The 25214-nt window shown below is 56.8% G+C and overlaps 2 protein-coding genes across 2 annotated transcripts in view; one reads left to right on the plus strand and one right to left on the minus strand.

Moving 5' to 3' along the window:
• The window catches only part of LOC140486041 (transmembrane protein 145-like), a 39368-nt gene extending 17488 nt beyond the window's left edge, over positions 1-21880 (plus strand). Inside the window, exons 4-6 of the mRNA XM_072584624.1 lie at positions 11761-11881; positions 13290-13481; positions 18779-21880. Coding sequence (XP_072440725.1) covers positions 11761-11881; positions 13290-13481; positions 18779-18976 — 511 coding nt within the window. The 3' untranslated portion in view covers positions 18977-21880. The remainder of the gene's footprint in view (positions 1-11760; positions 11882-13289; positions 13482-18778) is intronic.
• Positions 1-25214, minus strand: part of cog3 (component of oligomeric golgi complex 3) — a 522289-nt gene that overhangs the window by 199615 nt on the left and 297460 nt on the right. The gene's annotated exons all lie outside the window — the stretch shown is intronic.

Raw genomic sequence — 25214 nt, forward strand, 5'->3', positions numbered from 1 at the left:
ACACAGACACACCCACACACAGACACACACACACAGACACACAACACAGACACCCACACAGACACACCCACACAGACACACCCACACAGACACACACAGAGACATACACACACACCCACACACCCACTTACACACACATACAGACACGCACTCAGACACACACACACACACACTTACCCACACACACACACCCCCCCCACACACACACCCACACAGACACACCCCCCCACACACACACCCCCACACACACACACACCCACACAGACACACACCCCCCCACACACACACACCCACACACTCACCCCCACACAGACACACCCCCACACACACACCACCACACACACACACACCCACACAGACACACCCCCACACAGACACACACACACACACACAGACACACACCCCCACACACACACACCCCCACACACACACACACCCACACAGACACCCCCCCACACACACACAGACACACCCCCACACAGACACAACCTCACACACACAGACACCCCCCCACACACACACAGACACACCCCCACACACACACAGACACACCCCCACACAGACAACACCCCACACAGACACACACACAACCCCCACACAGACACACACACACAGACACACCCCCACACAGACACACCACCACCACAGACACACACACACACACAGACACACCCCCACACAGACACAACCTCACACACACAGACACCCCCCCACACACACACAGACACCCCCCCACACACACACAGACACACCCCCACACAGACACACCCCCACACAGACACACACACAACCCCCACACAGACACACACACACAGACACACCCCCACACAGACACACCACCACCACAGACACACACACACACACACAGACACCCCCCCACACAGACACACACACACAGACACCCCCCCACACAGACACACCCCCACACACACACAGACACACAGACACACAGACACACACACACAACCCCCACACAGACACACCCCCACACAGACACACCCCCACACAGACACACCCCCACACAGACACACACACCCCCACACAGACACACCCCCACACAGACACCCCCCCACACAGACACCCCCCCCACACAGGACACACACACACAGTCACACCCCCACACAGACACACACACACAGACACACCCCCACACAGACACACCCCCACACAGACACACACACACAGACACACACACACAGACACACACACACACACAGACCACCACACAGACACATCCACACACACAGACACCCCCACACAGACACACCCCCACACAGACACACCCCCACACACACAGACACACCCCCACACAGACACACCCCCAAACACACACACCCCCACACAGACACACCCCCACACAGACACACCCACACACACAGACACCCCCCACACAGACACACCCCCACACACACAGACACACCCACACAGACACACCCCCACACACACAGACACACCCACACAGACACACCCCCACACCCACAGACACACCCCCACACAGACACACCCCCACACAGACACACCCACACACACAGACACACCCCCACACAGACACACCCCCACACAGACACACACAGACACACCCCCACACAGACACACCCCCAAACACACACACCCCCACACAGACACACCCCCACACAGACACACCCACACACACAGACACACCCACACACACAGAAACCCCCACACAGACAGACCACCACACAGACACATCCACACACACAGACACCCCCACACAGACACACCACCACACAGACACACCCCCACACAGACACACCCCCACACAGACACACCCCCACACAGACACCCCCACACAGACACCCCCACACAGACACCCCCACACAGACACACCCCCACACAGACACACCCCCACACAGACACACCCCCACACACACACACCCCCACACACACAGACACACCCCAACACAGACACACCCACACACACAGACACCCCCACACAGACACACCCACACACACAGAAACCCCCACACAGACACACCCCCACACAGACACACCCACACACACAGACACACACACACAGACACACCCCCACACAGACACACCCCCACACACACAGACACACCCCCACACAGACACACCCCCAAACACACACACCCCCACACAGACACCCCCCCCACACACAGACACCCCCCCACACACATACAGACACACCCCCACACACACACAGACACACCCCCACACACAACCCCCACACAGACACACACCCACACAGACACACACCCACACAGACACACCCCCACACAGACACACACACACAGACACACCCCCACACAGACACACCCCCCCACACACAGACACCCCCCCACACACACACAGACACACAGACACACAGACACACCCCCACACACACACAGACACACCCCCACACACACACACACCCACACAGACACACCCCCACACAGACACACACACACAGACACACCCCCACACAGACACACACACACAACCCCCACACAGACACACACACACAACCCCCACACAGACACACACACACACAGACACCCCCCCACACAGACACACACACCCCCACACAGACACACCCCCACACAGACACACCCCCACACACACACACCCCCACACACACACACCCCCACACAGACACACACACACAGACACACCCCCACACAGACACACACACACAGACACACACACACACACAGACCACCACACAGACACATCCACACACACAGACACCCCCACACACACAGACACCCCCACACAGACACACCCCCACAGACACACCCACACACACAGACACCCCCACACAGACACACACACACAGACACACCCCCACACAGACACACCCCCACACAGACACACCCCCACACAGACACGCCCCCACACACAGACACACCCCCACACAGACACACCCCCAAACACACACACCCCCACACAGACACCCCACCCCACACACAGACACACCCCTACACAGACACACCCCCACACAGACACACCCCCACACAGACACACCCCCACACAGACACACTCCCACACAGACACACCCACACACACAGACACCCCCACACAGACACACCCACACACACAGAAACCCCCACACAGACAGACCACCACACAGACACACCCACACACACAGACACACCCCCACACAGACACATCCACACACACAGACACACCCCCACACAGACACACCCCCACACAGACACACCCACACACAGACACACCCCCACACAGACACACCCCCACACACACAGACACACCCCCACACAGACACACCCCCACACACACACACCCCCACACAGACACCCCCCCCACACACAGACACACCCCTACACAGACACACCCCCACACAGACACACACAGACACACACACACACACACCGACACACACAGACACACACACACACACACACAGACCCACACAGACACCCCCCCACACAGACACCCCCCCACACACACACACACACACACACACACACCCACACACAGACACACCCACACACACACACCCACACACACACACACCCACTCACAGACACACCCCCACACAGACACAACCCCACACACACACAGACACACCCCCACACACAGACACACACACACACACACCCACACACAGACACACACACAGACACACCCCCACACAGACACACACACACCCACACAGACACACCCCCACACACACACACACACACACACACACACACATCCCCACACAGACACCCCCCACACAGACACCCCCCCACACAGACACCCCCCCACACACACACAGACACACACACACTCACACACAGACACACACACACACACACGCACCCACACAGACACACCCCCACACAGACACACACACACACAACCCCCACACAGACACCCCCCCACACAGACACTCCCCCACACAGACACACCCCCACACAGACACACACACACACACCCCCACACAGACACACCCCCACACAGACACACACACACAGACACACCCCCACACACACACACCCCCACACAGACACCCCCACACAGACACCCCCACACAGACACACCCCCACACAGACACACCCCCACACAGACACACACACACACAGACACACACACAGACACACACACACAGACACACCCACACAGACACCCCCCCACACAGACACACACACACAGACACACCCCCACATAGACACACACACACACAGACACACAACACAGACACCCACACAGACATACCCACACAGACACACACACACAGACACACACACAGACATACACACACACACCCACACACCCACTTACACACACATACAGACACGCACTCAGACACACACACAGACACACACACACTCTTACCCACACACTCACACCCCCCCCCACACACACACCCACACAGACACCCCCCCACACAGACACTCCCCCACACAGACACTCCCCCACACAGACACACCCCCACACAGACACACACACACACACCCCCACACAGACACACCCCCACACAGACACACACACACAGACACACCCCCACACACACACACCCCCACACAGACACCCCCACACAGACACCCCCACACAGACACACCCCCACACAGACACACCCCCACACAGACACACACACACACAGACACACACACAGACACACACACACAGACACACCCACACAGACACCCCCCCACACAGACACACACACACAGACACACCCCCACATAGACACACACACACACAGACACACAACACAGACACCCACACAGACATACCCACACAGACACACACACACAGACACACACACAGACATACACACACACACCCACACACCCACTTACACACACATACAGACACGCACTCAGACACACACACAGACACACACACACTCTTACCCACACACTCACACCCCCCCCCACACACACACACCCACACAGACACACCCCCCCCACACACACACCTCCACACACACACACACACCCACACAGACACACACCCCCACACACACCCACACACTCACCCCCACACAGACACACCCCCCACACACACACCACCACACACACACACACCCACACAGACACACCCCCACACAGACACACACACACACACAGACACACACCCCCACACACACACACCCCCACACACACACATACCCACACAGACACACCCCCACACACACACAGACACACCCCCACACAGACACACCCCCACACACACAGACACCCCCCCACACACACACAGACACACCCCCACACACACAGACACACCCCCACACAGACACACCCCCACACAGACACACACACACACAACCCCCACACAGACACACACACACAGACACACCCCCACACAGACACACCCCCACCACAGACACACACACACACACACAGACACCCCCCCACACAGACACACACACACAGACACACCCCCACACAGACACACACACACAGACACACCCCCACACAGACACACCCCCACACACACAGACACACCCCCAGACACACACAGACACACCCGACACACACACAGACACACAGACACACAGACACACCCCCACACACACACAGACACACCCCCACACACACACCCCCACACAGACACCCCCCCACACAGACACACACACACAGACACACCCCCACACAGACACACCCCCACACAGACACACACACACACAACCCCCACACAGACACACACACACACAGACACACCCCCACACAGACACACCCCCACACAGACACACACACACCCACACAGACACACCCCCACACAGACACACACACACACCCCCACACAGACACACCCCCACACACACACACCCCCACACAGACACACCCCCACACAGACACACACACACAGACACACCCCCACACAGACACACACACACAGACACACCCCCACACAGACACACCCCCACACAGACACACACACACAGACACACACACACAGACACATCCCCACACAGACACACACACACAACCCCCACACAGACACACACACACAGACACACCCCCACACACAGACACCCCCACACAGACACACCCCCACACACACACACCCCCACACAGACACACCCACACACACAGACACCCCCACACAGACACACCCACACACACAGAAACCCCCACACAGACAGACCCCCACACAGACACACCCACACACACAGACACCCCCACACAGACACACACACAGACACACCCCCACACAGACACACCCCCACACACACAGACACCCCCCCACACAGACACACCCCCCACACACACACACCCACACAGACACCCCCCCACACACAGACACACCCCTACACAGACACACCCCCACACAGACACACATACACAGACACACCCACACCCACACACAGACACCCCCCCACACAGACACACACACACAGACACACACACACAGACACACACACACACACACACACACACACACACACCCACACAGACACCCCCCCACACAGACACACCCCCCCACACACACACCCCCACACACAGACACACACACACACACACCCACACACAGACACACCCACACACACCCACCCACACACAGACCCACCCCCACACACACACAGACACACCCCCACACACAGACACACACACAGACACACACCCCCACACACACACACACACACACATCCCCACACAGACACCCCCCACACAGACACACCCCCACACACACACACACAGACACACCCCCACACAGACACACCCCCACACACACAGACACACCCCCAGACACACACAGACACACAGACACACCCCCCCACACACACAGACACACCCCCACACACACACCCCCACACAGACACCCCCCCACACACACACACCCCCACACAGACACACCCCCACACAGACACACACACACAGACACACCCCCACACAGACACACACACACAACCCCCACACAGACACACACACACAGACACACCCCCACACAGACACACCCCCACACAGACACACCCACACACACAGACACCCCCACACAGACACACCCCCACACAGACACACCCCCACACAGACACACCCCCACACAGACACACCCACACACACAGAAACCCCCACACAGACAGACCCCCACACAGACACACCCACACACACAGACACCCCCACACAGACACCCCCCCACACAGACACACCCCCACACAGACACACCCACACACACAGACACCCCCACACAGACACACACACAGACACACCCCCACACAGACACACCCCCACACACACAGACACCCCCCCACACAGACACACCACCCCCCACACACACACCCACACAGACACCCCCCCCACACACAGACACACCCCTACACAGACACACCCCCACACAGACACACACACACAGACACACCCACACCCACACACAGACACCCCCCCACACAGACACACACACACACAGACACACACACACAGACACACACACACAGACACACACAGACACACACACACCCACACAGACACCCCCCCACACAGACACACCCCCCCACACACACACCCCCACACACAGACACACACACACACACACCCACACACAGACACACCCACACACACCCACCCACACACAGACACACCCCCACACACACACAGACACACCCCCACACACAGACACACACACACAGACACACCCCCCCCCACACACACACACACATCCCCACACAGACACCCCCCACACAGACACACCCCCACACACACACAGACACACCCCCACACACAGACACACACACACTCACACACAGACACACACACACACGCACCCACACAGACACACCCCCACACAGACACACACACACAACCCCCACACAGACACACACACACACAACCCCCACACAGACACACCCCCACACAGACACACCCCCACACAGACACACACACAACCCCCACACAGACACACACACACACAGACACACCCCCACACAGACACACCCCCACACGCACACCCCCACACAGACACACACACCCCCACACAGACACACCCCCACACAGACACACCCCCACACACACACACACCCACACAGACACACCCCCACACAGACACACACACACAGACACACCCCCACACAGACACACACACACAGACACACACACACAGACACACACACACAGACACACCCACACACACCCACACACAGACACACACACAGACACCCACACAGACACACCCCCACACAGACACACACACACAGACACACCCCCACACAGACACACCCCCACAGACACACACACACACAGACACACACACAGACATACACACACAGACACACACACAGACACACCCACACACACCCACACACAGACACACACACAGACACACACACACAGACACACACACAGACACACACACAGACACACAACACAGACACACCCACACACACCCACACACACAGACACACCCACACAGACACACCCACACAGACACACACACACAGACACACACACAGACACACCCACACACACACAGACATACACACACAGACACACACACACAGACACACCCACACACACCCACACACAGACACACACACACAGACACCCACACAGACACACCCCCACACAGACACACACACACACAGACACACCCCCCACACAGACACACCCCCACACACACACACAGACACACCCCCACACAGACACACCCCCACACACACAGACACACCCCCAGACACACACAGACACACAGACACACCCCCACACACACACAGACACACCCCCACACACACACCCCCACACAGACACCCCCCCACACAGACACACACACACAGACACACCGCCACACAGACACACCCCCACACAGACACACACACACACAACCCCCACACAGACACACACACACACAGACACACCCCCACACAGACACACCCCCACACAGACACACCCCCACACAGACACACACACACCCACACAGACACACACACACACACCCCCACACAGACACACCCCCACACACACACACCCCCACACACACACACCCCCACACAGACACACCCCCACACAGACACACACACACAGACACACCCCCACACAGACACACACACACAACCCCCACACAGACACACACACACAGACACACCCCCACACAGACACACCCCCACACAGACACACCCACACACACAGACACCCCCACACAGACACACCCCCACACACACACACCCCCACACAGACACACCCCCACACAGACACACCCACACACACAGACACCCCCACACAGACACACACACAGACACACCCCCACACAGACACACCCCCACACAGACACACCCACACACACAGACACCCCCACACAGACACACACACCCACACAGACACCCCCCCCACACACAGACACACCCCTACACAGACACACCCCCACACAGACACACACACACAGACACACCCACACCCACACACAGACACCCCCCCACACAGACACACACACACAGACACACACACACAGACACACACAGACACACACACACCCACACAGACACCCCCCCACACAGACACACCCCCACACAGACACACCCACACACACAGACACCCCCACACAGACACACACACAGACACACCCCCACACAGACACACCCCCACACAGACACACCCACACACACAGACACCCCCACACAGACACACACACCCACACAGACACCCCCCCCACACACAGACACACCCCTACACAGACACACCCCCACACAGACACACACACACAGACACACCCACACCCACACACAGACACCCCCCCACACAGACACACACACACAGACACACACACACAGACACACACAGACACACACACACCCACACAGACACCCCCCCACACAGACACACCCCCCCACACACACACCCCCACACACAGACACACACACACACACAGACACACCCACACACACCCACCCACACACAGACACACCCCCACACACACACAGACACACCCCCACACACAGACACACACACACAGACACACCCCCACACAGACACACACACACAGACACACCCACACCCACACACAGACACCCCCCCACACAGACACACACACACACAGACACACACACACAGACACACACAGACACACACACACCCACACAGACACCCCCCCACACAGACACACCCCCCCACACACACACCCCCACACACAGACACACACACACACACAGACACACCCACACACACCCACCCACACACAGACACACCCCCACACACACACAGACACACCCCCACACACAGACACACACACACAGACACACCCCCCCACACACACACACACACACACATCCCCACACAGACACCCCCCACACAGACACACCCCCACACACACACAGACACACCCCCACACACAGACACACACACACTCACACACAGACACACACACACACACGCACCCACACAGACACACCCCCACACAGACACACACACACACAACCCCCACACAGACACACACACACACAACCCCCACACAGACACACCCCCACACAGACACACCCCCACACAGACACACACACAACCCCCACACAGACACACACACACAGAGACACACCCCCACACAGACACCCCCCCACACGCACACCCCCACACAGACACACACACACCCCCACACAGACACCCCCCCACACAGACACACCCCCACACACACACACCCCCACACAGACACACCCCCACACAGACACACACACACAGACACACCCCCACACAGACACACACACACAGACACACACACACAGACACACACACACAGACACACCCACACACACCCACACACAGACACACACACAGACACACACACAGACACACACACACAGACACCCACACAGACACACCCCCACACAGACACACACACACAGACACACCCCCACACAGACACACCCCCACAGACACACACACACACAGACACACACACAGACATACACACACAGACACACACACAGACACACCCACACACACCCACACACAGACACACACACAGACACACACACACAGACACACACACAGACACACACACAGACACACACACAGACACACAACACAGACACACCCACACACACCCACACACAGACACACCCACACAGACACACCCGCACAGACACACACACACAGACACACACACAGACACACCCACACACACACAGACATACACACACAGACACACACACACAGACACACCCACCCACACCCACACACAGACACACACACAGACACACACACACAGACACACACATAGACACCCACACAGACACACCCCCACACAGACACACACACACACAGACACACCCCCACACAGACACACCCACACAGACACACACACAGACACACACACACAGACACACACACACAGACACACACACAGACACACCCACACACAGACACACACACAGACACACCCACACAGACACACACACAGACATACACACACACCCACATACCCACTTACACACACATACAGACACGTACTCAGACACACACACAGACACACACACACTTACCCACACACACACACCCACACACCCACTTACACACACATACAGAGACGCACTCAGACACACACACTTACACACACACACACTTACACACATATAGAGACGCACTCAGACACGCACACAGACACACACACACTCACACACACAGACACACACTCACACACACAGACACAGACAGACACACACAGTCTCTCTCACACACACACACACACACTCACGCACACACAGACACACACACACACTGTGTGAGGGGAGTGGGCGGAGTGGAGGCAGGGTGGTGGTGGTGGTGGTGGTGGTGTTCTGGAATGTTCTGTCATGGTGCGATCGTGCCCGTTTCCCACCCGGGGGGGGGTGGGTCGGGTGCTCTCACTGCTGTCCTGGCCCCACAGGTTCTTTGCCGTACCCATCATGGCGCTGATTGCTAACTTCGGAATTCCCAAGTGGGTCCGCGAGAAGGTGGTCAATGGGATCCAGCTGGGAATCTACCTGTACGCCCACACTGTCTTCCTGGTGAGTACCCCCCCTCCCCCCCCCCCCACTCCGAGACAGCACTGGGGGGGGGAGGGGAGTGGGGGAGGAGCGCTGTCCATGGTCAGGGGTTCCCCACCCCCTCAGAGCCCTCCCCCCGACTGCAGGATCCACGCCACCGTATTGTTGCAGACGGAGGCCATTCTGCCCACTGTCCCTGTCCTGGCTCTGTGACCCATCTAACATTGAACCGTAAAGCAGAGGACAGGCCCTTCGGCCCTCGATGGCCTGCCGGCCTTCTAAGATCAGACATACCCTTCACTGTCATATCCTCCATGTGCCTGTCCAAGAATCGCTTAAACATCCCTAATGTCTCTGACTCTACTCCCACCGCGGGCAGTGCATTCCACACACCCACCACTCTCTGAGGAACGCACCTACCTCTGACACCTCCCCGAAACCTTCCCCCAATCCCCTTAAAATGATCTCCCTCATGATAGCCACTTCCACCCTGCGAAAAGCTCTCTGGCTATCCACTCTATCGACACCTCTCATCCTTCTTCACTCCAATCAGATAAGCCCCAGCTCCCTCAACCTTTCCTTCATCAGACATGCCCCCCCCCACCTCCCCCCCTCCCCAGTCCAGGCAGCAGCCTGGGAAATCTCCTCGGCACCCCCTCTGATGCTTCCACACCCTTCCTAGGATGAGGCGACCAGGACTGGACATAATATTCCAAGGGTGGTCAAACCAGGGCTTTCCAGAGCTGCAGCCTGACCTCCCGGCTCTTAGCCATGATCCACTCGGGCTCCACGATCCCAACCCACCCCCCTCTGCCAATCCCAACAGGTCCACGTCACCGTTCCCCATTCCCGTTGAATGCCTCTAGCGGGGGCGTCCTCAGCCGCAGAAAGGAGGTTCGGGCCGAAACTTGGAAATATTTGCGAATAGGAGTGGTGTCCCGGGATCACCGGAGAAAGTGGGAACGGGAGAGTGAGTTGGAAGACAGGAAAGGATCAGGAGGAAGTGGGCTAAGCGCAGGGAAAGCGGGGTTGGCGAGGGCGGCCATTTTGGTCGGCCTGGGCCACTTTGGGGCGAGGGCCCTCCATTCAGGAGGACTCTACGTGCCATGGCGGGTTGAATGGCGGAACAGGCTACGGTGCCGAATGGTTTTGGATGGCCCCAGGCCATTCCCATTGGGTAAACATCCCCCATTCCCGACGAAGGGGCTGGGGGATGGTCAGTCTGATCCCGGATCCCTCCTGAAGGACTCTCAGTGACTGGTGGACAGACGGGAGGGGAGAGGGTCTCCGACCCCCATGCAGAGGAGTGACACTGTGCTCGATGTGGGCGAATGGTGAGGTAGGCCCGACTGCAGCCTGGCCTTTCCTGATCGTCCTCCTCCATGTACGCCCGCTCTCTCAAGGCTCCCTGTCTGCCCCGGCCCCACAGGTGATCACGCGGCCATCAGCTGCCAACAGGAACTTCCCGTACCACGTCCGCACCTCCCAGATTGGCACCGTGGACACCGACTTGGACAAGTTCCCTCACCATGTCTACGGCAACGCCGGATTGGCAGGCCGCTCGGCCCCGAACTTCACCGAGCTGTTCTCCATTGGCACAGCCAATGGGACCCACCATGTGGTGAGTATCCATCCGGGGCACGGCGATCTGACACCCGCTGGGGAGGAAGGCAGCGACCGAGTCTCGCCAACACAGGGAGGACACCTGACCTCTGACCCATCAGACTCATTATTCAAACCTCAGACACAGAGCAAGAGGCAGAACGACCTGGGGTCAGTGCGGAGGGAGTGGGCACTGTGGGAGGGTCAGTGCTGAGGAGTGGGCACTGTCGGAGGGTCAGTGCTGAGGGAGTGGGCACTGTGGGAGGGTCAGTGCTGAGGAGTGGGCACTGTCGGAGGGTCAGTGCTGAGGGAGTGGGCACTGTCGGAGGGTCAGTGCTGAGGGAGTGCCGCACTGTGGGAGGGTCAGTGCTGAGGGAGTGGGCACTGTCGGAGGGTCAGTGCTGAGGGAGTGCCGCACTGTCGGAGGGTCAGTGCTGAGGGAGTGGGCACTGCCGGAGGGTCAGTGCTGAGGGAGTGCCGCACTGTCGGAGGGTCAGTGCTGAGGGAGTGGGCACTGCCGGAGGGTCAGTGCTGAGGGAGTGGGCACTGTGGGAGGGTCAGTGCTGAGGGAGTGCCACGCTGTTGGAGGGTCAGTGCTGAGGGAGTGGGCACTGTCGGAGGCTCAGTGCTGAGGGAGTGGGCACTGTCGGAGGGTCAGTGCTGAGGGAGTGCACCAGTGTCGGAGGGTCAGTGCTGAGGGAGTGCACCAGTGTCGGAGGGTCAGTGCTGAGGGAGTGCCGCACTGTCGGAGGGTCAGTGCTGAGGGAGCGCCGCACTGTCGGAGGGTCAGTGCTGAGGGAGTGCCGCACTGTCGGAGGGTCAGTACTGAGGGAGCGCCGCACTGTCGGAGGGTCAGTGCTGAGGGAATGGGCACTGTCGGAGGGTCAGTGCTGAGGGAGTGCCGCACTGTGGGAGGGTCAGTGCTGAGGGAGTGCCGCACTGTGGGAGGGTCAGTGCTGAGGGAGTGCCGCACTGTGGGAGGGTCAGTGCTGAGGGAGTGCTGCACTGTCGGAGGGTCAGTACTGAGGGAGTGCCGCACTGTGGGAGGGTCAGTGCTGAGGGAGTGCCGCACTGTGGGAGGGTCAGTGCTGAGGGAGTGCCGCACTGTGGGAGGGTCAGTGCTGAGGGAGTGCCGCACTGTGGGAGGGTCAGTGCTGAGGGAGTGCCGCACTGTGGGAGGGTCAGTGCTGAGGGAGTGCTGCACTGTCGGAGGGTCAGTACTGAGGGAGTGCCGCTCTGTCGGAGGGTCAGTGCTGAGGGAGTGCCGCACTGTGGGAGGGTCAGTGCTGAGGGAGCGCCGCACTGTCGGAGGGTCAGTGCTGAGGGAGTGGGCACTGTCGGAGGGTCAGTGCTGAGGGAGTGCCGCACTGTCAGAGGGTCAGTGCTGAGGGAGTGCCGCACTGTTGGAGGGTCAGTGCTGAGGGAGTGCCGCACTGTCGGAGGGTCAGTGCTGAGGGAGTGCCGTACTGTGGGAGGGTCAGTGCTGAGGGAGTGCCGCACTGTCAGAGGGTCAGTGCTGAGGGAGCACTGCACTGTTGGAGGGTCAGTGCTGAGGGAGTACCGCACTGTCAGAGGGTCAGTGCTGAGGGAGTGGGCACTGTTGGAGGGTCAGTGCTGAGGGGGTGCTGCACTGTGGGAGGGTCAGTGTTGAGGGAGTGTCGCACTGTCGGAGGGTCAGTGCTGAGGGAGTACCGCACTGTCGGAGGGTCAGTGCTGAGGGAGTACCGCACTGTCGGAGGGTCAGTGCTGAGGGAGTACCGCACTGTCGGAGTGTCAGTGTTGAGGGAGCGCTGCACTGTCCGAGGGTCAGTGCTGAGGGAGTGGGCACTGTCGGAGGGTCAGTACTGAGGGAGTGGGGACAGTGGGAGGGTCAGTGCTGAGGGAGCACCGCACTGTCAGAGGGTCAGTGCTGAGGGAGTGCCGCACAGTGGGAGGGTCAGTGCTGAGGGAGTGCCGCACTGTCAGAGGGTTAGTACTGAGGGAGTGGGGACTGCCGGAGGGTCAGTGCTGAGGGAGTGGGCACTGTGGGAGGGTCAGTGCTGAGGGAGTGCCACGCTGTTGGAGGGTCAGTGCTGAGGGAGTGGGCACTGTCGGAGGCTCAGTGCTGAGGGAGTGGGCACTGTCGGAGGGTCAGTGCTGAGGGAGTGGGCACTGTCGGAGGGTCAGTGCTGAGGGAGCGCTGCACTGTCGGAGGGTCAGTGCTGAGGGAGCGCTGCACTGTCGGAGGGTCAGTGCTGAGGGAGTGCCGCACTGTCAGAGGGTCAGTGCTGAGGGAATGGGCACTGTCGGAGGGTCAGTGCTGAGGGAATGCCACACTGTCGGAGGGTCAGTGCTGAGGGAGTGCCTCACTGTCAGAGGGTCAGTGCTGAGGGAGTGCCGCACTGTCAGAGGGTCAGTGCTGAGGGAGTGCCGCACTGTGGGAGGGTCAGTGCTGAGGGAATGCCACACTGTCGGAGGGTCAGTGCTGAGGGAGTGCCTCACTGTCAGAGGGTCAGTGCTGAGGGAGTGCCGCACTGTCAGAGGGTCAGTGCTGAGGGAGTGCCGCACTGTGGGAGGGTCAGTGCTGAGGGAGTGCCGCACTGTCAGAGGGTCAGTGCTGAGGGAGTGGGGACTGTCGGAGGGTCAGTGCTGAGGGAGTGCCGCACAGTCGGAGGGTCAGTGCTGAGGGAGCGGACACTGTCGGAGGGTCAGTGCTGAGGGAGTGGGCACTGTCGGAGGGTCAGTGCTGAGGGAGTGGGCACTGTCGGAAGGTCAGTGCCAAGGGAGTGCCGCACTGTCGGAGGGTCAGTGCTGAGGGAGCGCCGCACTGTCGGAGGGTCAGTGCTGAGGGAGTGCCGCACTGTCGGAGGGTCAGTGCTGAGGGAGTAGGCACTGTCGGAGGGTCAGTGCTGAGGGAGTGCCGCACTGTCGGAGGGTCAGTGCTGAGGGAGTGGGCACTGTCGGAGGGTCAGTACTGAGGGAGTGGGGACAGTGGGAGGGTCAGTGCTGAGGGAGCACCGCACTGTCAGAGGGTCAGTGCTGAGGGAGTGCCGCACAGTGGGAGGGTCAGTGCTGAGGGAGTGCCGCACTGTCAGAGGGTCCGTACTGAGGGAGTGGGCACTGTCGGAGGGTCAATGCTGAGGGAGTGGGCACTGTCGGAGGGTCAGTGCTGTGTGTGTGTGTGTGTGTGTGTGTGTGTGTCGGTGTGAGTGTGTGTGTGTGTGTGATGGTGTGTGATAGTATGTGTCTGTGTCCCTTTGTGTGTGTATGTGTGTGCGTGTGCATGTGTGTTTGGCTGTGTGTGTGTCCCTGAGTGTGCGTAAGTGAGTGTGTGCGTGTGTGTCCCTGTGTGTGAGTGTGAGTGTATGTATGTGTGTGTGTCCGTGTGTGTGTGTGTGTGTATGTGTGTACACGTGTGTGTCCCTGTGCGTGTTTGTGTGTGTTTGTATTTGGCTGTGCCACTGTGTGTGTGTATCTCTGTGTATATGAGTGTGTGTGTGTGTGTCTGTGTGACTGTATTTGTGTGTGTCCCTGTGTGTGTCTGTCTCTCTGTGTGTGTTCCTGTGTGAGTGTGTCTGTGTGTCCCTGCGAGTGTCCGTGTGTGTGCATGTGAGTGTGTCTATGTGTCCGTGTGTGTGTGTGTCTGTGTCCGTGTGTGTGTATCCCTGTGTGTGTGTGTCTGTGTATCCCTGTGTGTGTGTGTCCCTGTGTGTTATCCCTGTGTGCGTGTGTGTGTGTGTGTGTTGCTGTGTGTCGCTGTGTGTTATCCCTGTGTATGTGCGTCTGTGTGTGTGTGTCCCTGTGTGTGTGTATCCCTGTGTGTGTGTCTGTGTATCCCTGTGTGTGTGTGTCCCTGTGCGTGTGTTCCTGTGTGTTATCCCTGTGTGAGTGTGTCTGTGTGTCCCTGTGTGTTATCCCTGTGTGTGTGTGTGTGTGTGTGTCCCTGTGTGTATCCCTGTGTGTCCATGTGTGTGTGTCCGTGTATGTGTGTCTCTGTGTGTCCCTGTGTGTGTGTTATCCCTGTGTGTGTGTGTCTGTATGTTATCCCTGTGTGTGTATACCTGTGTGTGTATATCCCTGTGTGTGTGTGTATCCCTGTGTGTGTGTATCCCTGTGTGTGTGAGGGTGTGTGTATGTGTGTGTGTATCCCTGTGTGTGTGAGGGTGTGTGTATGTGTGTGTGTGTGCATCCCTGTCTGTGTGTGTGTATGTATGTGTCTGTGTCTGTGTGTGTGTGTGTATGTGTATGTGTCTGTGTGTGTATCCCTGTGTGTGTGAGGGTGTGTGTATGTGTCTGTGTGTGTGTGTATCCGTGTGTGTGTGTGTATGTGTGTGTGTGTATCCCTGTGTGTGTGTGTATGTGTGTGTGTGTGTATCCCTGTGTGTGCGTGTCTGTGTATGTGTGTGTATGTGTCTGTGTGTGTGTGCGTGTGTGTGTGTATCCCTGTGTGTGTGTGAGTGTATGTGTATGTATCCCTGTGTGTGTGTGTCTGTGTGTGTGTGTATCCCTATGTGTGTGTGTATCCCTGTGTGTGTGTATCCCTGTGTGTGTGAGTATGTGTGTGTGTATCCCTGTGTGTGTGCGTGCGTGTGTGCATCGCTGTGTGTGTATCCCTGTGTGTGAGTGAGTGTGTGTGTCTGAGTGTATGTGTATGTATCCCTGTGTGTGTGTGTGTCTGTGTGTGTGTGTGTATCCCTGTGTGTGTGTGTGTGTATCCCTGTGTGTGTGAGGGTGTGTGTGTGTATCCCTGTGTGTGTGTGTGTGCGCGTCTGTGTCTGTGTGTGTGTGTATCCCTGTGTGTGAGTGTGTGTGTGTCTGTCTGTGTTTGTGAGTGTGTGTGTGTGTATATATCCCTGTGTGTGTGTTAGTGTGTGTGTACATCGCTGTGTGTGTGTGTGTGTGTATGTGTGTGTGTATCCCTGTGTCTGTGTGTGTGTATCTCTGTGTGTGTGCGTGTGAGTGTGTGTGTGTGTATCCCTGCATGTGTGTGTGTGTGTATCCCTGTGTGTGTGTGTGTGGGTGTGTGTGAGTGTGTGTGTGTGTGTATCCCTGTGTGTGTGTGTGTGTGTGTGTATCCCTGTGTGTGTGTGTGTGTATCCCTGTGGGTGTGTGTGAGTGTGTGTGTGAGGGTGTGTGTGTGTGTATCCCTGTGTGTGTGTGTGTGTGTGAGGGTGTGTGTGAGGGTGTGTGTGTGTGTGGGTGTGTGTGAGGGTGTGTGAGGGTGTGTGTGTGTGAGGGTGTGTGTGAGGGTGTGTGGTAGGAAATGTCCTGTTGTTGAACCTGGTGATTTGAGGTTGATGGTGAACTGAGAGAGAGTTGCTTGTATCCTCCACCCAGGAGAGCCGGGAGATGGTGCTGCCAAACGCTGAGACGCTGTGTGTGGTGCCCCCACTGAGCACACCGCTGGAACCCGAGCCTCTCTCGGACCGCCCACCACCTTATTACAGCGGTGTGGAGGAGTACATCAGTGGGCAAGTCCCTGGGAGAACGGTGCCCACCATCCCCTGCCATCCTGCAGCCCTGGGCACCTGTTAGCAGCTCCACTGACTGTATTCCCAGCTTCAGAGAGAGCCCCTCCATCTCCTTATCAACACATCCCACTGTCAGCAATCCTGTGCTGTGCCTGACCACCCCCTTCCCAACTCCCTCCCTCCCTCCATCCATCCATCCCCTGGGAGTATAGAGGGAGCTTTACTCTGTATCTAACCCCGTGCTGTCCCTGTCCCTGGGAGTGTTTGATGGGGGACAGTGTAGAGGGAGCTTTACTCTGTATCTAACCCCGTGCTGTCCCTGTCCCTGGGAGTGTTTGATGGGGGACAGTGTAGAGGGAGCTTTACTCTGTATCTAACCCCATGCTGTCCCTGCCCTGGGAGTGTTTGATGGGGGACAGTGTAGAGGGAGCTTTACTCTGTATCTAACCCCGTGCTGTCCCTGTCCTGGGAGTGTTTGATGGGGGGGACAGTGTAGAGGGAGCTTTACTCTGTATCCAACCCCGTGCTGTCCCTGTCCCTGGGAGTGTTTGATGGGGGACAGTGTAGAGGGAGCTTTACTCTGCATCTAACCCCGTGCTGTCCCTGTCCCTGGGAGTGTTTGATGGGGACAGTGTAGAGAGAGCTTTACTCTGTATCTAACCCCGTGCTGTCCCTGTCCTGGGAGTGTTTGATGGGGAGGTCAGTGTAGAGTAAGCTTTACTCTGTATCTAACCCCGTGCTGTCCCTGTCCCTGGGAGTGTTTGATGGGGGGACAGTGTAGAGGGAGCTTTACTCTGTATCTAACCCCGTGCTGTCCCTGTCCTGGGAGTTTTTGATGGGGGACAGTGTAGAGGGAGCTTTGCTCTGTATCTAACCCCGTGCTGTCCCTGTGCTGGGAGTGTTTGATGGGGGACAGTGTATAGGAAGCTTTACTCTGTATCTAACCCCGTGCTGTCCCTGTCCTGGGAGTGTTTGATGGGGGGACAGTGTAGAGAGAGCTTTACTCTGTATCTAACCCCGTGCTGTCCCTGTGCTGGGAGTGTTTGATGGGGGACAGTGTATAGGAAGCTTTACTCTGTATCTAACCCCGTGCTGTCCCTGTCCCTGGGAGTGTTTGATGGGGGGACAGTGTAGAGAGAGCTTTACTCTGTATCTAACCCCGTGCTGTCCCCGTTCTGGGAGTGTTTGATGGGGGACAGTGTATAGGAAGCTTTACTCTGTATCTAACCCCGTGCTGTCCCTATCCTGGGAGTGTTTGATGGGGGACAGTGTAGAGGAAGCTTTACTCTGTATCTAACCCCGTGCTGTCCCTGTCCCTGAGAGTGTTTGATGGGGGACAGTGTAGAGAGAGCTTTACTCTGTATCTAACCCCGTGCTGTCCCTGTCCCTGGGAGTGTTTGATGGGGGACAGTGTAGAGGAAGCTTTACTCTGTATCTAACCCCGTGCTGTCCCTGTCCTGGGAGTGTTTGATGGGGGACAGTGTAGAGGAAGCTTTACTCTGTATCTAACCCCGTGCTGTCCCTGTCCTGGGAGTGTTTGATGGGGGACAGTGTAGAGAGAGCTTTACTCTGTATCTAACCCCGTGCTGTCCCTGTCCCTGGGAGTGTTTGATGGGGGACAGTGTAGAGAGAGCTTTACTCTGTATCTAACCCCGTGCTGTCCCTGTCCTGGGAGTGTTTGATGGAGGACAGTGTAGAGAGAGCTTTACTCTGTATCTAACCCCGTGCTGTCGCTGTCCCTGTCCCTGGGAGTGTTTGATGGGGGGCAGTGTAGAGAGAGCTTTACTCTGTATCTAACCCCGTGCTGTCCCTGTCCTGGGAGTGTTTGATGGAGGACAGTGTAGAGAGAGCTTTACTCTGTATCTAACCCCGTGCTGTCCCTGTCCTGGGAGTGTTTGATGGAGGACAGTGTAGAGTGAGCTTTACTCTGTATCTAACCCCGTGCTGTCCCTGTCCTGGGAGTGTTTGATGGGGGGGGACAGTGTAGAGGGAGCTTTACTCTGTATCTAACCCCGTGCTGTCCCTGTCCTGGGAGTGTTTGATGGGGGACAGTGTAGAGAGAGCTTTACTCTGTATCTAACCCCGTGCTGTCCCTGTCCTGGGAGTGTTTGATGGAGGACAGTGTAGAGAGAGCTTTACTCTGTATCTAACCCCGTGCTGTCCCTGTCCTGGGAGTGTTTGATGGGGGGGGACAGTGTAGAGGGAGCTTTACTCTGTATCTAACCCCGTGCTGTCCCTGTCCTGGGAGTGTTTGATGGAGGACAGTGTAGAGAGAGCTTTACTCTGTATCTAACCCCGTGCTGTCCCTGTCCCTGGGAGTGTTTGATGGGGGACAGTGTAGAGAGAGCTTTACTCTGTATCTAACCCCGTGCTGTCCCTGTCCTGGGAGTGTTTGATGGAGGACAGTGTAGAGGGAGCTTTACTCTGTATCTAACCCCGTGCTGTCCCTGTCCCTGGGAGTGTTTGATGGGGGGACAGTGTAGAGGGAGCTTTACTCTGTATCTAACCCCGTGCTGTCCCTGTCCCTGGGAGTGTTTGATGGGGGGACAGTGTAGAGGGAGCTTTACTCTGTATCTAACCCCGTGCTGTCCCTGTCCCTGGGAGTGGTGTGACGAGGAGGTCCTGTCTTCCCCAGCATGCACTGGGGCTCTGGGTCAGACAGAGTGACCCGTGCACCTCACGAAGCTGTGGGACTTTGTGAACTGAGCCATAATGTCTCAGGGTCACCGATCATGGGCTGTGGGGGGAGGGAAGGTGGTTCGGGGTGTGGTTGGGAGAACCTCATCTGTATATCTCTCAAATCTCACCCTCAGCCCGCACTTCGGGAGATTGGGTTGGCATGGTCAGGGTATGGCAGGGATGGGAGAGATCTCCCTCTGTATCTCCAGGGCATTCCTGGGCTCTACTTGGTGTGAGGTGTGGGAGGGGATTTGGGGAGGGGAATCAGTGATGGAGGGTTGGCGAGGGTGTGGACCTGGGGGGAGTGTTCTGAGCCCAGGGCCCACTCTCTGTGAATAAACGGTGGTTTGTCTAATCAGCATGTTTGTCTCTGTCTCAGAATCTCACACACAAACACACACAAACACACACACACACTCATATGCTCACTCACGCACGCACACACACACACACACACACACACTCATACTCACACGCACTCACACACACACACTCACACGCACACACACACACACACGCACACTCATACTCACACGCACTCACACACACACACACACGCTTACTCACACACACACACTCACACGCTCACACACACACACTCACTTGCTCACATACACACACACAGATACATACGCACACTCTCTCTCACACACACACACACGCTCACTCACACACACCCACACACTCACTCACACATACACTCATTCGCTCACACACAGATACATACGCGCGCACACACACACACACACACACTCACCCACAGACACACACTTACCCATACACACACACGCACACACTCATGCACTCACTCACACACACTGACACACACACACACACTCTCACACACACTCACACCCACATACATACCCCCCACACACTGTCTCAAACATACACAGACATGCATGCACACACCCACACTCTTACACAGACACACACATTCACACACACACTGTCTCTCACACACAGATACACACACACACACACACACACACACACATACAGACACACACACACACACACACACAGGTGTGCCTGATACCTTTTCTAGAATCGACATTGTAACTGGCCATCAGGATGGTTTGGTCACCTCCCACCGATATCCTGACGATCCGTGAGCCCCTTGCCCTGGGTCGAGCCGAGCTGTGCAGCTGATCTCCTTTCCATGGATTTCCAGAAGACAAGGAACTCTCGGTACAGGGAATAAAACATTGGCAACAAAGGAAATCAGACTAGCCGGTAGAGGACAGTGTGAACACCAGCGTGTGTGTGAGTGAGTGTGAGTGTGTGTGAGTGTGAGTGTGAGTGTGTGAGTGTGTGTGGTTAGTGCTGGGGCCGCAGCATGTTCCAGGTGAGAGTAACGCCATGGTCTCGAGTATATCCGATTCCTGATGAAGGACCTAACCCCGGAACGTTGATTCTCCTGCTCCTCGGATGCTGCCTGACCTGCTGTGCTTTTCCAGCGCCACACTCTCGGGTCTGATCTCCAGTACCTGCAGTCCCCACCTTCTCCTCGATAGTACTCTCATAGACGGGAGTAGACTCACTAACGTTAAGGGCATCGATCGATGTATGGAGGAGAATGGAGTAGTGTAGGTTTAGGTGGGCTTCAGATCGGTCCCACAGATCAGCACAACATCGAGGGCTGAAGGGCCTGTACTCTGCTGGGATGTTCTATGTTAGATCATGAACATGGAGGAAGCTGACAAAGTTGGGATATCTCGTTCTCACATCGAGTCGTAGAGATGTACAGCATGGAAACAGACCCTTCAGTCCAACCTGTCCATGCCGACCAGATATCCCAACCCAATCTAGTCCCACCTGCCAGCACCCGGCCCATATCCCTCCAAACCCTTCCTATTCATATACCCATCCAAATGCCTCTTAAATGCTGTAATTGTACCAGCCTCCACCACATCCTCTGGCAGCTCATTCCACACACGCACCACCCTCTGTGTGAAATGGTTGCCCTTTAGGTCTCTTTTATATCTTTCCCCTCTCACCCTAAACCTATGCCCCTCTAGTTCTGGACTTCCCAACCCCAGGGAAAAGACCTTGTCTATTTATCCTATCCATGCCCCTCATGATTTTGTAAACCTCTATAAGGTCACCCCTCAGCCTCCGACGCTCCAGGGAAAACAGCCCCAGCGTGTTCAGCCTCTCCCTATAGTTCAAACCCTCCAACACTGGCAACATCCTTGTAAATCTTTTCTGAACCCTTTCAAGTTTCACAACATCTTTCCAATAGGAAGGAGACCAGAATTGCACGCAATATTCCAACAGTGGCCTAAACAATGTCCTGTACAGCCTCAACATGACCTCCCAACTCCTGTACTCAATACTCTGACCAATAAAGGAAAGCATACCAAACACCTTCTTCACTATCCTATCTACCTGTGACTCCACTTTCAAGGAGCTATGAACCTGCACTCCAAGGTCTCTTTGTTCAGCAACACTCCCTAGGACCTTACCATTAAGTGTATAAGTCCTGCTAAGATTTGCTTTCCCAAAATGCAGCACCTCACATTTATCTGAATTAAACTCCATCTGCCACTTCTCAGCCCATTGGCCCATCTGGTCCAGATCCTGTTGTAATCTGAGGTAACCCTCTTCGCTGTCCACTACACCCTCCAATTTTGGTGTCATCTGCAAACTTACTAACTGTACCTCTTATGCTCGCATCCAAATCATTTATGTAAATGACAAAAAGTAGAGGACTCAGCACCGATCCTTGTGGCACTCCACTGGTCACAGGCCTCCAGTCTGAAAAACAACCCTCCACCACCACCCTCTGTCTTCTACCTTTGAGCCAGTTCTGTATCCAAATGGCTAGTTCTCCCTGTCCAACCAAATGCCTTCTTCACAATCCTATGTTTGTGGTCTTGAGTGGGTAAAAGTCTGGCCGATGGAAGATCGAGTGGGAAACGATGAAATTGTTCTGTTTTTGTATTCTTCCTGCCTGAGTATAATGTAAACAGGAAACAACTGCAGAGGGATCCGAGAGGGTTGTAGTGCACGAGTCAGGAAACGAGAGTGTTACGAGGCAGGTAGCACAAGGAATTGACAGATGAACGCCTCATCTTCCGCCTCGGAACACTTCAACCCCAGGGCATCAATGTGGACTTCAACAGTTTCCTCATTTCCCCTTCCCCACCTCATCCTAGTTCTAAACTTCCAGCTCAGTAACTGTCTCCTTGACTTGTCCGACCTGCCTATCTCCTTTTCCACCTATCCACTCCACCCTCTCCTCCTTGACCTATCACCTTCATCCCCTCCCCCACTCACCCATTGTACTCTATGCTACTCTCTCCCCACCCCCACCCTCCTCTAGCTTATCTCTCCACGCTTCAGGCTCACTGCCTTTATTCCCAATGAAGGGCTTTTGCCCGAAACGTCGATTTCGCTGCTCGTTGGATGCTGCCTGAACTGCTGTGCTCTTCCAGCACCACTAATCCAGAAGGGGGATTGAGAGTCATCCAGCATTCGGCCCAATCAGTCCGTGCTGACCACAATCCCAAACTAACCCAGTCCCAGCTGCCTGCCCATATCCCTCCAAACATTTCCTATTCATGGCCTTATCCAAATGGCTGTTAAATGCTGTAACTGTCCCCACATCCACCACTTCC

This window comes from Chiloscyllium punctatum, chromosome 15 (assembly GCF_047496795.1).
Source record: "Chiloscyllium punctatum isolate Juve2018m chromosome 15, sChiPun1.3, whole genome shotgun sequence".
Lineage (NCBI taxonomy): Eukaryota > Metazoa > Chordata > Chondrichthyes > Orectolobiformes > Hemiscylliidae > Chiloscyllium > Chiloscyllium punctatum.